Genomic DNA, 13,725 nt, shown 5'->3' with positions numbered 1-13,725 from the left:
TGCTATGCCATATGTTGTGAACTTGAACTAACCCCCTTCGGAATCCTGTATCCGCAGATGACGGTGTCCTCCTGTAGCGTTCGTCCATTTCCAATCACTGTACTGTACACCCTCAGAACCTCCTTGATAAATGCTTTCAAGTAGTGAGCCTGGTCCAACAGCTGGTAGGTAAGAGGAGTCTTCGGATCAGGCATGATTCGCTTAAGTTCTTCGTACACCTTCTGTTGCTCGGCAGGTCGAGTGGCCAGTTGATAAAGGATTGAGCAAACCGCCATCGAGATGGTATCGATTCCGACCAGGATCAAATCCAAAGCCATGACCACTGCTAGCCGTTCATCGTTTTGATTCTTGATAACTCGCTCCAGCAGGGAAGGCTCACCGTCCAGGGCGCGTCCTTCACCCAAGTTCATACGCTTCGTGGCATTTTTGATGTACTTCATGCAAACTCTGAAAGCAGAAACCAATCATTGATATATGATTTATTACAAGTACTCATAATCCTCAATCATACTTCACAAAATAATCCATATTATTGACGTATTTGGTCCAGAGGGGCGTTGGGAAGTACCGCCAGTAGGGTGCTTTCAACTCCAGCGTAGCTACGTTGCGCAGAGCGTACTTGGCTGCGTTGATGATCTGCTGGGGTTCAGAATTTTCAGACAGATTCGGTTCCAAGCAACCTAGCCGGGTGTCCAGTGCCACCAGACCGATGCATTCGAGAGACCACTTGTGGATTTCGTTGTCGAAGTCATCCGGCAGTTCTTTGTTGTGATCCAACATTTGATTGCATCGATCGATGAACTCTTCGGTGACCTGTTCCAGCGGAGTGACGTAGCGACGAACGGTGGAGAGCTGGAGAACTGGTTTCTGTACACGGGATCGGAACTCGCGCCATGGTTCGCCGTGACTGTTCGGGAGAAAAACGAAGTGGATATAGATTTTAGTTCAGTTATCAGCAACCAGAAAGATTTTTATCCTCCGTGGAAATTTTGCATACGGATGGGTTTTCAAGGTATAGGATTCAAAATCCAAAAATAAAGATTAAAAGACGATTCGGCACAACGTCGCAACTTATTCTAAGTTCAGGCTTATGTCTTTTTAAATACTTACACTCCAACCACGCCGGGCAAATCGCCAAAGAAATCTTTCCGCAGCTCGCTCTTGTACTTAACCAGACTGGGCATCGACGGTCGGAACGGTGTGGGTCCCTCATTTCGGTAGACCTGTGGGTACGAAAGAGAAGAAAAATAACACAATGTCATTCAAAAACTGCGTTTTCAATGCTATTCGGAAATAATAAATTGGCTTAGCGTCGGAGCTCCCCGACCGCCACTGATCGCCCAACCGGCACAGTCAAGTTCAAAGACGACGTCGCGTTTCGGTAGCCTTCTTACAACAATAGAGTGCGGGCCTACCGGTTGGTTGCTCAGTTGCTTATTCACAAAAGCAATCAGCCTGAGCCGGAATAACGCAGCGACTTCAATGCACCAGCAGAGAGGAGACGAGAAACCTTGACTTTTATTTAATCTCTGCCAATGATTTTTATTTTTCAAAAGATGGTTTATCGTTTGTGGATGTCATTTTCTTCAGAGTCGTGAAAACATATCAAAATTATTTGCTGCATAACAAAAACATAAAAGATAGATGAAAACATGAGTGTAAACAAACCATTTATTTTATATTTTACACCAAGTGGTACTGAATCACAGTAATAATCCGTTCACACCAGGGGGAGCTCTTAAATTGATTCCGTGTGCCTGGAAGGAGACGATAACAAAAACCACTCGTGCGACACATCCATTCAAACCAGTTTCAAACCTATAAAATTTGGTTTTAATTTGGAATTGAGTAATATTGGTCAAATGCGGCGTATTCCGAGATTAGTTCCGTCCGAGCTCTGGGGATTAGTCCAGATTTTTCAAGGTTTTGCCCTTCAAGCTTATTCATTGAGCTCTGTAAACATAATAAATAAAAAATGAAGCTGACAAATATGTAAATATCCACTACAAATATTTAATTTAAAGGAAGAGTTTGTCCAATATCTATTTCATATTCCATATTCCAACCTTAATTGTATTAAGCTTTTCTATCTTATAACCACAAACGGGACATTATTAAAATGCAATACATGAATTAAGGCATAGTTTGGAGCATCGAATTTATACTAAAGGACAGCTCCAGAACTGAGGTGATAGATACTTTACTTCCGCTCTTGCTAAGATAATGACTCAGAGGTTGTTATCGATTATTGCGATAATGACAACAACCTTACAGCAAAGTATACTAATAGAATGATATGCATTTCCAATCTGTGTCTGTAGGATGATATGCATTTTTTGGGTTCCGACTTTCAAAAACAGATCAATTCGATGTCATCCGGCTAATTTTATTAGTAATCACAAAAACACATTAATGTCATCAGTGACTCAGCAGATAGTGAAATGCATACAGAGGACCTTAACGCCTCGAAAAACATCTTCCTTCTGCGCCGGTGACACTCGATTCCAGTGTTAAAAAATTGTAGCCAAAGTGCAAAGTATACACAAGAGAAAAACCCCCACGTTAATTCACACCGCTGGTACCGAGCAAAGCTCGCTCATTTTTGTTTTAACAGAATTATTCGTATGATTTTTTAACGACAAATACTTTTGAATTTTTACCGAAAATAATTGTAAATTTTAATGAGTAATATGAAAACGAAAACAAAAAGAAACGAAAAAGAAAACAAATTTTCAAAAAATATTCATTGGAATTTATTCAGAGAATTTGGTTGGATTCCATTAAGAAAAACGGGGAAGGGTCGTTTGGCCGAAACCCATTCGGCCGAAAGCCATTTGGCCGAATGTCACTAAGCCGGATAAACCATTAGGCCGAAACGCATCTGGCCGAAAGTCATTTGGCCAAAAGGGTAATTTTGCCGAATAGGGAAGGGCCGTTTGACCGAAAGGGTCATTTGGTTGAAAGGGTCATTTGGACGAAAAAATCGTTTGATCGAAAGGTCATTTGGCCGAATTGGGAAGGGCCATTTGGCCGGAAGGGTCGTTTGGCTGAAAGGGTAATTTGGCCGAATGGGGAAGGGCCATTTGGCCGAAAGGTTTAATTGGCCGAAAGGGTTATTAGGCCGAAAGGGTCATTTGGCCGAAAGGGCCAATTGGCCGAAAGGGTTGTTTGGATGAAAGGGCCATTTGGTCGAAAGGGTTGTTTGGCCGAAAGGGTCATTAGGCCGGAAGGGTCATTTGGTCGAAAGGGTCATTTGGCCGAAAGAGTCGTTTGGCCAAAAGGGCCGTTTGGCCGAAAGCTGAATTTAGCCGAAAGGGTTGTTTGGCTGAAAGGGTTATTTGGCTGAATAGGGAAGGACCGTTTGGCCGAAAGGGCCATTTGGTCGAAAGTGTAATTTGGTCGAAAGTGTAATTTGGCAGAAAGGGTCATTTGAAAAGTGAGAAATTAGGAGTGAAAAGAGAAACGTCTCAATTCTCATTCCTCATGTCTCACTTCTCACTGTGAAAAGTGCGAAGTGAGTAGTGAGACGTCTCACTTCTTTTTTTTCTTTTACAAATGAGGAGCTAGAAGTTAGACGTGTCACTTCTCACTCCTCACTTCTCATAACGAAAAGTGAGTAGTGTGAAGTGGGTAGTGATACTTTCCACTACTTACTTCACCCTTCTCAGTTTTTAGAGTGAGAAGTGAGAAATAAGGAATGAGAATCGAGACGTCTCTCTTCTTACTTCTAATTTCTCACTTTTCGGTCCTAAATGTCCTATTTCTTTCTGCCTAGTGATTATTTCGGCCTAATATTCGGCCAAACAACCCTTCCCCAAGAAAAACGTTTAAATTTCCGTTTACCATCACAGATAGAATTAGAATTTGCATAAAAAGTTTTGTTTGAACTTTCACAAGAATTTTTTTTTAGAATTTCCACGGAAAATTTGACTGATTTTTTTTTGTACGGTAAATCCGAGTGAGATGCCACGGCGGTATAGATGCCGCACTAGAGAGATCTGGTAGAACGGACTTGTTTTTTGGCGCAAATGTATGTGAAAGTGTGTCTTTTGTAGCAAAAACAAAAACGTAGTAACTGCTCATTCTTTTCAGCCAAAAAAGTAATTAGACTGTTACACACGTTTATTTATGCGGCAGAGGCCGTAAAGTTTCTAAAGCTATTTTTAATAAAGATTTTGACGTAGGACTACGTCTGTCTTTTCTATATTGGGGTACACTTTACGATTGCGAAAATCGGAGACCGTCACGAAAATATGATAGACTTTAATAAACTTTAATATCTCAGCCGTTTCTCGATGGATTTTCATTTTTTTTTTGAATAATTCGATCAAGGCTGAGTCAACGCTTCTTTGTATTTATTTGAAATTACTGATTCTTAACTATTTATTATCGAAAATTGATAAAAAGTTTAGAAATAGGTAAACCAACCAATCACGTACATGCATCACTAGCTTCTTCTTATTGGCATTACATCCCCACACTGGGACAGAGCCGCCTCGCAGCTTAGTGTTCATTAAGCACTTCCACAGGCTAACACAGGCTAACACGATGATACTTTTATGCCCAGGGAAGTCGAGACAATTTCCAATCCAAAAATTGCCTAGACCGGCACCGGGAATCGAACCCAGCCACCCTCAGCATGGTCTTGCTTTGTAGCCGCGCGTCTTACTACACGGCTAAGGAGGGCCCCGCATCACTAGCACAGACATCAAAAATCAATCACTTGCGGGTTTGGATCTAATCCACAGTTTGAACAAGATTTCACGCAGAGCGGACGCATCAAAGCGATCGCAGCGGAGCGGACAAAGCATTACGGAGGCGCTGGTGACATTTTCAACGGAAATCCATCGCATTGGTGGTGGTGGTTGAGCCATGAAAATTGAAATGTCAATTTGAGAACGGTTTTATACGAACAGATCGTAAGTTTCGAGTGAAGAAGGATTTTCAGATATAATTCGTTGAAAAATGACGACAAAGATATACTTTTTCCCATTGGTTATAATTATTTTGAATTTCATGTGTCATTTCATTTAGCGTGAAAAATACATAGCCTTTCTTGTATATTTGGTTTTTTGATTTTTGACAATTTTTTTTCACTTATGATGCGTTTTCCAACTAGGACTCTTCGCTAAAAAATGTAACGTGTCTTGTTTTGATTTGTTTTACGTAAAACCTAATTTCTTAAAATCTTTTATTTATTTTTGTTGCATTTTTTTTCCGCTTGCAAGGCAGTGACAAATAACATTCTACGACATTGTCTGCGGAATCCCCATCAAAATGGCTCGCGAAAACCAGCTTTCTTATATCTAATGAAGTAATTCCATTAGCCCCGCCTCTTAATTAATCGTGATGAGTGCACATTATATTTACACCCATATCAGATCACATAGGGGCGGTGCTAACGGGCTCAATTTATTAAATACAAGAAAACTGCTGTTCGGCGCGCACGAGCCATTTTGATCGGGATTCCACAGAGGGCGGTTCGACATTCGATGCAGCGGACCGGACACAGTAGCACGAAGGCGTGGGTGGCAGTGGCAATGCGGAAAATTTATTCAAAATTTTGAAGGCTGAGCGAAAAATCATCAAGTGGCGGTCGGACAGTTGCAACGCAAGGTGTTGACAAGTGATTAGATGCAGTTAGTTATTGGAAAGTTCCATTGGGCAATGGAAAATGGTTCTTCTCAGGACCAACATTTTATGGAAAGAAAGAGTTAATTGCGAAAATGGATTGTTTCGGTGGCATCGGGTTTAGCGTGGTAGCTTGGTTGCTGTTAGTGATTCCATCCGTTCAAATTAATTGCATTATCTCCCTCCGCCGCGCTATCAAATTTGCTAGTTACGATTGAGTTTTGCACTTTGAAGAAAGTTCATATCGGACCTTTTTTTGTATAAAGACCTTTTTGGAAGAGACCATCCTCAAAAATGGCCGAAATAAAGGAGAAATAAGCAGAATCAGTAGAGGCGTGAAACCAAATGCAAATATATTTATTGGCAACGTTTGGTTTTCCCCCGCGATGTAAGCGTACGTGTCAAAGTAAGGATTGTGATGTCCCCGACTGAAAGCCAGTCGAGTGGCATCAGTGGCCGATGAGTCATGTTAACTCCACGGTTAGAGACTCAAAGTCCATCCAACTGGGAACAACTAGTCGATTTCTTGATTCAGTTGGCCTCCGAGTTTGCTCAATGTTAATAAAACGACACAAATTATTATGGCAAATACCATCAATTTAGAATAGCTACGTAGTCCTACGTCACCTTTGCGTACAACACGATTGGGCTGCACCTTTGAGTTTTTCGTAAGATTTTGTGAAAATTCTTACGAATCCACATGTTTATTTCATTAAGTGAATCCTCTATAAAGCTTGTAGGTTATATTTGTGAGCAGTTTACGTTTTGAGTAAAAAATATAGTGAAAAAAAACCTCACAATCGGTATAGATGCCGCGAAAAAATCAGGGTGATACGCCGCACCTACCTACTATCAGCACTTTAATGATACATTATTTTTAAGAGTGAAAATCATGTGAAATACGAAGACCAAGATATTGCAAGGGATTAGGAGGCGAATCCTACCCAGAAAATCCAAACGTTCTAGGATATTTGTTCTTTTTTTTAATAACATGCATAATACATATAACATTTGATATTTGCATAAGGAACGATTTCGATTTAATCTCTGTCGTTATTTATTATTATCATGCGCGCCCCCTACTGAAAACATCACAATAATTCGATTGGTATCAATACGGGTACATGATATGAACTAAAAGAGCGGATATATACTACGAAAGAAAGCCAGGAATGAAAAAACATTGCTTCGAAGAATTTAATGCTATCTTAAAATGTCAGACAAGTTAAAAAATAAATAAAAGCCTATTAATGACTAATATCTTCGACTGTGTAACAATCACAGTAGAAATGAGAAATTGTTCACGCAATAAATTTGTTTGATAATATATACAAATATAAAAGATTATGCTTTGCTGAAAAATATCGTTTATCGAGAATAAAAAAAGAATCTTATCTCATTTATCCAACATTTCCCACGTGCGGCATCTCCCCCTGAGGTGTGGCATCCCACCCGGATTTGACTTTTTTTTTGTAATGTAAATACCCAGTCAACACAAAATCATATATCATGGAACTTAAGATGCTTAAGTGGAGGCGATATACGTACTTACATATTGTATGTGGAAGTACCTAAATGGTCTCCACTTTGGCATTTTATGTGTTTATCATATACGATCTTGTGTTGACTGGGTAGTACTGTCCGATTTTTTGTTTTTCAAATGGTTTCTACACTATGTAGTTGGATCCCTAAACTATCAAAAACAATTATTAGAGTTTCAATTCAACGATTTGTTTTGAAGAAATGTCGATTTTTAAAAAGGTGTGGCATCTCACCCGGATTTACCCTATTTTGAATTTATTCGTTTTCCACTTAATATTTTGTTCAATTCTCCACTGCATTTGGTTTGGATTTAAAATTACGCTAAAATTTACATAAGACATCACATCTGAAATTCATCTAATCTTCGACGTAAAATCGTTCGAATTGCCACAAAAAAATGCGGAAAATGCTTATGTCCACTCGATATTATAACATTTGTTCAACTTGAAATGGGTTTGTATTTCTAAGAACAAATCGATAGACTTTCGAAAAGAAATTCAATTTCTGATTTTCACAAGAAATTTGTTTAAGTTTTCTCTTAACATTCCCTCAATATTTCACATTCCCGCAATGTTTCAGTGGAACATTCTTTCAAATGCTCATGAGAAAATAAAAACGGATTTCCACAGGAGACTCTTCCAAATTTTCAAAGGATGTTCATTAGACCTATCAAGGAAAATTCATTCGAAGTTCCAAAGTACATTCTTTCTATATTTAATGGGAAATTCTTTCGATTTTGTGAAGGAAATTGTTTCTATTTTCAATAGGAAAAATCGCCTGAAAAAAGTTCGAATTTATGGAAAACATTCTTATCAATATTCATGAAAAATCCTTATGATTTTTCACTGAAGTTTAAAGGGTGTTTAAAAATGGCGCACAAATATTTACTCACCAAAATTCAACCGATTAACGGATTTTCTTGAAATTTTCAGGGAATGAAAAATTTTGTTTTATTCAATGTCATCACCCATCCCGAATGCGCGCACCTTCCTCTTCACTCCACCTATCAAATTTTGTACAATCGATTTTCTCAATGTTTTTGTTGTTTTTACCCAAATTTTCTTCAACTTCAGCTCTTTTTTAATAATTTTGGGATGTTTGCGAAGTTTCGTCTGCACAATTGCCCACAATTTTTCAGTTGGGCGAAGTTCCGGCGAATTTGGTGGGTTCATATCTTTTGGCACAAATTTGACTCCGTTAGCTCAGTACTACTCCAACACGTTTCGAGCGTAGTTGCAGGACGCCAGATCAGGCCAAAACTGAGTAAATGCTTTGTGTTTTCTTATGGATGGCAAAAGATTCTTCTTGAGGCTCTCTTAGGTGTAAATCGTACCGTTGATTGTTCCGGAAGTAATGAAGGGAGCGCTCACTTCACCACATCCGCAAATCGCCTGCCTTTGTTGCAAATTTTGATAACTTCTTCGTTCGGATATCCTCCGGAACTTCAAGCTTAGACTTGGCAACGAAATATTCTTTCCCAGAAAGTTGAAGGAAGTCAGCCTTGAAGTACGTTTCATTATTCATGCCGATGCAACACGATTTGACAAACAACTTCGGGTAAAGTTGCCAGGCGCGGGTTTTTGCAGTGGTGTTTTGCTTTTCATTCCGGTTCGGGGCTTTTTGCACCTTGTAAACATGTAACCAAGCATGTTTCATGGTTTTCTGCACAAAATCAACCGACACCCTGAACTTGTTAGCGACATCTCGAATGGACATGTTTTGAAACTTCTTGAGCTGTTATACCACTCCTGGTCATTTAACTGTCCATTGGACCACTCCCTTCCTTCCTTTGAACACTTAGACGCTCCTTGAAGGTTCTTATTACACGAGACACAATTGAATTTACAGTCCCGAGCTTTCTAGCGATCGATCGGTGGGACGCCTCTCGATTTTGATTGTAAATTACAAAAAAATTGTCCCTAACAATTTCTTGTTCCGACGACATGATTGGATCCACTTTATGAAAAACTTTGAAACTCTGCAGATGAAAACAATGCACTATGAATGAGATTTACTCAAATTTTCAGGTTTACTCATACGGTTCAAAAGTTACAGAAGATTTTTGGTGTGCCATTTTTATCGAATACACCCTTTATTTTGAATTCTCAAAGAAAATTATGGCAGCTTTCCATGAGATTTTTCAAAATTTTAATTGAGTAATTCTTTCTAATTTCCACGAGTTTTTTTCACGATATTTTTTTTAAAAAAGATCTTTTTATTACCAATGTATATTTTTTCGAATTTGAAGAGGAAATTGGAATTTTATAAAATAACTCATGAATCGATCGATAAATACAATCCAATTAGTTTTCAACCACTGTTAAGGACATTCGCTCTACTATATGCTACGTGTCTGCACTGTGCTTTGCAGGTTCCCAAGGTGGAAGTGCTGGAAACCTCAAATCTAGATTCTCAAGTTACATCCCTCACTAGGAGATTGCCTGCACACTGTAAGTATGACGTCACCTGTGCGCCGCCGCGCCAAGCCGACGATAATTCTTTTACGCCACCGCCGTCGCCAAAAACTCCGAGTAGAAGTTCCGGAAACACTCCGAGAGGCATTTCCGGAAGGATTCCGAGTCAAACTTTTGGAGGAATCCGAGAAGAACTTGTGGAGGAATGCAGAGAGGAATCCAAGAAGGAACTTTATAAGGATCTCATAGAGGATCTTTCGGATGAATTTTGAGAGGAACTCTTGGAAGAATCTAAAAAGAACTTCCAGAGGAATTTTGAGAAGAACTTCTGGAGGAATCCAAGAGGTACTTCTGGAGGAATTTTGAGAGAAAATTCAGAATTTCGAGAGGAAGGAGCTCCGGGAAAAACTGCCTAAGGAATTCCGAGAGGAATTTTCGGAGGAATTCCGGGAGGAGCTTCTGGAGTAATCCAAGAGAATCTTCCTGAGCAATTCCGAAGGCAACTTTCAGTGGACTTTCTAGAGAAACTTGCGGAGAAATTTTGAGAGGAACTTCCGGAGGAGCTCCGATAGGAACATCCGGACGAATTCCGAGAGGAATTTGGGAGGATTTCCTAGAGGAACTTTTGAAGGAATCCTAGAAGAACTTCAGGAGGAATTTGGAGAGCAACTTTTGGAAGAATCCAAAAAGGAACTTGAGAAGGATCTTAGAGAGGAACTTTCGGATGCATTCTGAGAAGAATTTTCGGAGGAATTTCAGTAGGAACGTTCGGAAGAATTTGAAGCGGAACTTTCTAAGTGAAAATTCTGGAAGAGCTCTAAGAGGTACTTCCTGAAGAATTCCGAGAAGAACTTCTGGAGGTGACGCGAGCGCAGCTTTCGAAGGAATTTAGAGAGGAACTTCCGAAGGAATACCGAGAGGAACTTCCAGAAAAAACTCTGAGAGGAGCTTCTGGAGGAATCCGAGAGAGTCTTTTTCGGAGTAATTCCGAAAGGAGCTTCCAGGGAAGTCCCGAGCGGAGCTTTCGAAAGTATGAGAGAGGGACTTCCGGAGGAATTTCGAGAGGACCTTCCGTAGCAACTTCGAGAAGAACTTCCGGAGGAGCTACGAAAGGAACTTCCGGGGGAATTCCGAGAGGAATTTGAGCTTGAGCTTGAGCTTGATTGACTACTCGTAGTTGCAACTCCATTATGACCAGATCAGCTGTTCTTGCACAGAGAACCAACAGATGTTTTTTTGGGACTAGCACTCATCTTCAATGTACAAGTACTGATGATCTCATTTGTTAGGTCATGAATGCAAGTCAATGTAGAGAAGGGGTAGGAAATGATGATGCAATCACTCGCCCACTGCAAGCCGAATATACCTCTGCACTTGCCATGAATTCATACGGAATTTATTGAAATTTTTGGGTTAGGTTCGAGAGGCAGTGGTCCGTCTTGGATAACGAGCTGCCAATGTGATAGATACGAGAAAGGAACTGATGAAATTTCTAATTAGATGTAGGAAACGAGCTTTATAGTTCATTTCCAATTCTAGCAGATTACTGCTAGAATACTCAAGTTGAAAGTATAGGAATAGAAAGAGAAAAGGTATGGAAGTCCATTTCCAGTTCTAGCGATTGTACATGAGAACATGAGAAATAGCTAAGCTAAGCTAAAGCTAAGCTAAAGCTAAGCTAAAGCTAAGCTAAAGCTAAAGCTAAGCTGAGGCTGAGGCTGAGGCTAAAGCTAAGCTGGCTAAGCTAAAGGCTGCTAAAGCTGAGGCTAAAACTGGAGCTGGGGCTAAACAGGGGGAGGCTGAGCTGGGAGCTGAGCTGAGCTGAGCTAGGGCTAACAGAAGTGGAGCTAAAGGCTGGTGAGGCTACAGGCTGGGAGTGGAGCTGAGCTAAAGCTGAGGGCTGGGTGGAACAGGGTGGGGGGGTGGGTGAGGCTAACAGCTAGCTAACAGGGGGTGGAACAGGTGAGTGGGGAACAGGGCTGGGGCTGGAGGGTGGAACAGGTGGGGCTGGGGTGGGAACAGGTGGGGCTGGGGAGTGGGTGGGGTGGAACAGGGCTGGAGCTGGGGGCTGGGAACAGGGTGGGTGGGGGCTGGGTGGGGGTGGGAACAGGGGAGGGGTGGGGTGGGAACAGGTGGGGCTGGAACAGGGGGCTGGGAACAGGGGTGGAGCTGGGAGCTGGTGGGGTGAGACTGGGGTGGGAGTGGGGCTGGGAACAGGAACAGGGAGCTGGGGCTGGGTGAGGCTGGGGTGGGTGGGGGTGGTGGGAACAGGAACAGGTGGGAACTGGGTGGGAGGAACAGGAACAGGGGCTGGGAGGTGGGAACAGGAACAGGGTGGAGAACAGGGGGTGGGAACAGAGGCTGGGGGTGGGTGGGAACAGGGCTGGGGAACAGGGCGGAACAGGAACAGGGTGGGAACAGGAACTGGGAACAGGTGGGGTGGGAACAGGGTGGGAACAGGTGAGGAACAGGGTGGGGAACAGACAGGTGGGAACAGGGCTGGGGTGGGAACAGGTGGAACAGGGCTGGGGTGGGGTGGGGTGGGGGTGGTGGAACAGGTGAACAGGGTGGAGTGGGTGAACAGGGCTGGGGTGGGGCTGAACAGGGGGTGGAGTGGTGGGGCTGAACAGGGGAACAGGGGTGGGGGCTGGGGCTGGAACAGGTGGGGCTTCACTTGGGGGCTGGAACACTTCCTGGGAACTTCTTGGGGTGGAAACAGCTTCGCTAACTAAAAGCTTAAGCTTCACTAAAAAGCTAACTTAACTTAGCTTCTTAAACTTCTTCACTTAAGCTACTAAGCTTAAACTAAACTAAAAACTAAGCTAAAAGCTAACTAAACTTAAAGCTAAGCTTAAACTAAACTAAGCTAAACTAAGCTAACTTAAGCTAAGCTAAAAACTAAGCTAAAAACTAAAGCTAAACTTAAGCTAAAGCTAAGCTAAAGCTAAGCTAAAGCTAAGCTAAAGCTAAGCTAAAGCTAAGCTAAAGCTAAGCTAAAGCTAAGCTAAAGCTAAGCTAAGCTAAAGCTATGCTAAAGCTATGCTAAAGCTGAGCTAAAGCTAATTTCCAATCCGAAAATTGTCTAGACCGGCACCGGGAATCGAACCCAGCCACCCTCAGCATGGTCTTGCTTTGTAGTCGCGCATCTTACCACACGGCTAAGGAGGGCCCCTCTCCCACGAACAATCCGGATCGATTTTAATTAGAATTTTGACAGGTATGTACCTAAAGCTCACTAAGAAGCAACAAATTCGAACTCATATTTACTCTTTGAACAACACTGTTTTCACTGTTCAGGAATAACGAATTATTTGGACATATTAGTTGGACAAGGTGTATTAATGAAATCTAAAGTTTATGCGAAGTTCATAAAAATCCACGGGAACGGCGATACATTTACCAGAAACATATTTACGGGACTACAAAGAACCTGATTCAACATCAAATGATCTATCAACAACATGAAAACAATTCTGTATTTCTCGCTTAAATTTTCAAAAGGAGTAACAAATCGCTCATTCCGAGAAAAACGAAGTTGAAGCGGAAAATTTATTAAAGTGTTTCAAACATAACCATTTTTTTCTGAGCCCCGATTCAATTATGGGGAAGGAGAGTGAAGGCCTTAAAGGCCACCTTACACCTTGGGAAAATTTTCCGCCAGATTTTGGTCCCTGTGCATTTTAAATGGGGCCGACCCCATTTAAAATATACGGGGACCAAAATCCGGCGGAAATTTTTTCCGAGGTGTAAGGTAGCCTTTAATGTCGGGAGGAATCCGTTCAAAAAACTTTTAAGATGATATCGATATTAAAATCAGCAACAGAAATTCCCTACTACGGATATTCTGATCTAGTTGCGTAGAATATTAAAAGTAGAGTAGTAGAATAGAAAAGTAGAATATTAAAAGCAAAATTCGTGATTTAATAATTCAGTGACTGATGGCGTAAACTTACATGATAATCAATTCGGTGGTTTCGATAACATGACTATTTGTGGGTTTGTCTCATTGTCACATAATATTTTTTTGGTCATGAGTCATATTGTGGTCGTTATCTTCTTATTTATTCAACTGATTCTCATAAATGTTTCATTTGATGACTACTAGGCATTCAAATTGTGGATTCTGGTTTGTTTACCC

The 13,725-nt window shown here is 41.3% G+C and overlaps 1 protein-coding gene across 3 annotated transcripts in view; it reads right to left on the bottom strand.

The window, feature by feature from the left end:
* Positions 1-13,725, bottom strand: part of LOC134210603 (probable cytochrome P450 301a1, mitochondrial) — a 92,516-nt gene that overhangs the window by 576 nt on the left and 78,215 nt on the right. For all 3 annotated transcript variants that reach the window (XM_062686722.1, XM_062686724.1, XM_062686723.1), the window contains exons 4-6: positions 1,111-1,223; positions 512-907; positions 33-447 (exon numbers count right to left, since the gene is read on the bottom strand). In XM_062686722.1, the coding sequence (XP_062542706.1) occupies positions 33-447; positions 512-907; positions 1,111-1,223 (924 nt within the window). The remainder of the gene's footprint in view (positions 1-32; positions 448-511; positions 908-1,110; positions 1,224-13,725) is intronic.

The sequence above is a fragment of the Armigeres subalbatus genome, chromosome 2 (genome assembly GCF_024139115.2).
Source record: "Armigeres subalbatus isolate Guangzhou_Male chromosome 2, GZ_Asu_2, whole genome shotgun sequence".
Taxonomy (NCBI): Eukaryota; Metazoa; Arthropoda; class Insecta; order Diptera; family Culicidae; genus Armigeres; species Armigeres subalbatus.
The sequence above is the reverse complement of the archived record's forward strand: the minus strand, read 5'-3'. Positions and strand labels throughout refer to the sequence as shown.